This window comes from Echinococcus granulosus (assembly GCF_000524195.1).
Source record: "Echinococcus granulosus chromosome Unknown EG_S00246, whole genome shotgun sequence".
NCBI classification, from domain to species: domain Eukaryota; kingdom Metazoa; phylum Platyhelminthes; class Cestoda; order Cyclophyllidea; family Taeniidae; genus Echinococcus; species Echinococcus granulosus.
The window spans coordinates 31,359-34,836 of NW_020170626.1; the positions used below are offsets into that span (position 1 = coordinate 31,359).

Here is a 3,478-nt window from a genome sequence, read left to right on the forward strand (position 1 = left end):
CCAAAACACGTGCATTGATGTTGAATGTCAGGTCGGATCTTCCAGGAGCCCGTTTTACTTCGTGAGAGTATCCAATTAAATGCGCCTGCGAACCACCAAATGACCTTTCATTGGTAGCTGATGAACCCCCAGCTCATACGTTTTGGCAATCATTGGTTAACGAACCCGATGGCATAACTAGCCGAATACTACTGTTTTTGTTATTAGATCCGGTCCTAATAATCCGTGCAGACTACGAGGTAGGCAAGCTGTTTACCACGTTTTTGTGCCAACATTTGCAGTGTGCTTTTACCCATGGTGGCGTACTTCCACACTACACAGAGTGATAACCATGTTTTATTCCGTGAGCTATTTATGCTGAAATATAAATCCTGAAATAGGTGTCTTCAATCCAAGTACCTGCATTAGCCCAGAGACTACTTATTATCATTTGCATACTTTTAAGACTGCCAAATGGATGGACATTACACCTGGTCGGGAGGATATGTCAACGAAGGCGAGGAAATCCTAGATCACCATATTGTCCCCGAAATGGCGGTGTCAGCAGCCTTGCCCCCTTTACTGTCCGATTCACGTGCACTTTTACCAGAGGAGCTGCAAAATTCTCAAATTCTCCAAATGCCTGTGCAACATGCAGGCACATCTTATATTTCATCTTCATATTGCACAGTTTCCCACCTAGGGACAATTCAACCCACTTACAATACAGGCGCCTCAACTCAATACCCTTACTCTCAACGTTATACTCACCCGTTACCAAGACAATGTCAAATTAACCATGCTGTCAATACGTATTTCCAGCCAGATCCGACCACAATGGAATGCCACCGAAATCAGAATGACTACCAATACTGCAATGCTGCGCTCCACATGCAGCAACACCAACCATCCCAGCAGCAGCAAGCTTACTACGACAGTGCTCTACACTATCAGGAAGGCAGTAGTTGGCAAACACCTGGTGTGGTGACGCGAAATCCATACCAAACCACTAATCTTCCCACCACTACTTCAAACTTGTTCGGTGCAATTGAAGAAAGCCAAGGAGGCAATCATGGAGAACTGTTGCATGGAGTAGGAATAAATGATGCACCAGTCAGATTAGGAGCACTGCTAAGTCATTCCAACCTCTCGTCAGCTGTGAACCGGACTTTCTACTCAAAAATGCTGGCCATCGCCCGGAGCGTACCCAACGTGTGGCCTGCACAACTCGGCGGTAGAACAGAGGAGTTCTCATCTATTTGTGTAGCAGGAGCGGATTTTCAGCCCTCAAATCCAGCGAGGCGTTCAGCAATCACTCTACGATTGCGAGACAAGGAAAAGTGGCGGGCAACGGGGTCCAACAAAATGGAGATGGTTATCGCCAATGGTGGCAGGTGAATAATCTCGCCTTTCATTTTTCTCCCTTCTTTCAGTATTTTGTGTCTGTCAGCATTGACCCATTCAATGGATTGATTAATGTGAGCCACAAATTCCTTTGCAGGCGAATATTCCCCACACTCACCGTTAGCGTCGAGGGTCTACAGTCCAATGGTAGGTACACGTTTTTTTTGGATCTGATGCCAAAAGGGCAGAATATCTACAGATTTCAGTCCAGCCATTGGACGCCCCTTCGGACTCTTAAGCCCTATCCTCCACCAAACCAAGGTGAGTTGTCAAGCACTAAGTGTTTGTCATCGTAAATGCCTGTATGATTCTTACCCTCACACACACCGTTACATTCCTTCCAGCATCTCTCATTCATGTGTCGCGCGATGCATACGAAATGGGATGGAAATTGATGGCGACTGGCGTGGATTTCAGACTTGCCATGATCACTAATAAGGCAACCACGGCTGTAGGCAAGAACCAGGTAATTGTTCCTGCTGTCAGTGCCCGTCCCAGCTCTGCTTCTGAGTAAACATTTAGTCGTCGACTTGATTTCCTTTTTCGAACAATCAATCTGAGGTTTGCATTGCCCTTATCTAGATATTTGCTCACAGCATGCAGATCTACCTTCCACGCTACCACATAGTACGTCATCTGACATTAGAGGAGGTAGCGGTACGTCAACAAAGTGAAGGGGCATGTCGAAGCGAATTGCCAGCAGACCTTGAATATGTAGGCACCTACGTCATTCCAGAGACAGAGTTCGTCGCCGTCACTGCCTATCGTAATAGATGCATCACTGAGGCGAAGATCAACACAAATCCCTATGCAAAAGCCTTCAGAAATCGTCAACGCTCTTCAAATCGCCCAAATTAGGGTATCGCTATTGACTTTCGCTTTCCTTTCTCACTCTCCTTTTCTGTGTATGTGCGTGTGCACGCATACCTTTCATTGCCTCTTGTGGATATCCATCACTACTTTTTTGGGTCCTCCGGGTATTTTTGGCTTGCCTAATTTACAATTTCTTTTGTTCTGAAGCGGCCAATTAAAGCTGGTTTGCATTTTTCAGTCATTCCACTTGATCAGAATTGCACCATTTCCAAAACACTTTGAACCGTAGACTATGCTACAGCAGATTTTTAGTCAATGAATTATCCCAACATGCTTCTCGTCGAAAATGAACTTTGGAACCACCTCCCATATGATTAAATAGAATTAAGGTATGTGCGGGCGATAGCTGTTGCTGTGGCAAGTCAAGGCAATAGAAGATCAATTAGTAGGGACTAGTTGTGAGTTGAAGGTAAAGTTTTAGTTGGGTAATATTAATGTCTATTTAATCTCAATATGCATTCAATGGGGTTCTATGTGGTTGACCATTGGAAAAGGGTAGACAAGGTGTGGAAACGCATTCAAAATTCTGAAGTTGACAGAAGAAACTGAAGTATGAGTTTGGTGATATGAAGTCAAGGTCATTACTCCACAGCATAACAAGGCTCCTTTGGTCAACGAGCGTGAAATAAAAAGAATGGTTAGGGCAATACGAGAGCTAATGCTTGACCAAGTCCTTGAAGTGAATCCTACAGGACGACATTTCAATTGTAGAGTAGACGCCGGGTAATTATGTTGTCAGCAGACGCATTCAAAATGCACTCAGAATTCAAAAAAATAAACACATATGACGAGCGGTCTTAGTAAAAGTGTAAGGCTCCCAACTTGTAACGAGTTAAACGAAAGTTTACAGATGCGCAGCTTGTGCTGCTGTAATGGGATCAGGTTAGGTGCCCGATTTTTCGCTAAGTAATTTTGTGCAGGCAATTGCAAAAACTGCGCAGCTTATGAAAATTTTTTATCCTTCTCTGGCGCCAAGTGTCTTCCCTTGAGTTGTAGCATTCTAAGATAAGGTTAAATGAACTAATAAATCGACCAATCCCATCTTTTGTCGCGTAAACTTCTTTATTTGCTACACTTTTCATTAAAGATTAGAAGTAACAATCTTTAAATTATCCGCTTATCAAGAGGGCCCACTTTTAGCTAAAAGGTACTAAGACTTGATGTCATCAAACTCTAAAGCGCGTTGCCTACCAATAACATTTATCTCAGTGATGTCCAATCG

At 43.8% G+C, this 3,478-nt stretch overlaps 1 protein-coding gene across 1 annotated transcript; it reads left to right on the forward strand. All coding sequences in view use genetic code 11, as the record gives it.

The window, feature by feature from the left end:
- Nucleotides 1-453: 453 nt before the first annotated feature.
- Nucleotides 454-2,241, forward strand: EGR_10647 (T-box transcription factor TBX6; the record flags this gene model as incomplete). The annotated part of the gene is made up of 4 exons (XM_024499896.1): nt 454-1,373; nt 1,481-1,644; nt 1,728-1,849; nt 1,966-2,241. 4 exons carry the CDS (start codon nt 454-456, stop codon nt 2,239-2,241), a joined length of 1,482 nt encoding a protein of 493 aa, XP_024345692.1.
- Nucleotides 2,242-3,478: the final 1,237 nt, after the last annotated feature.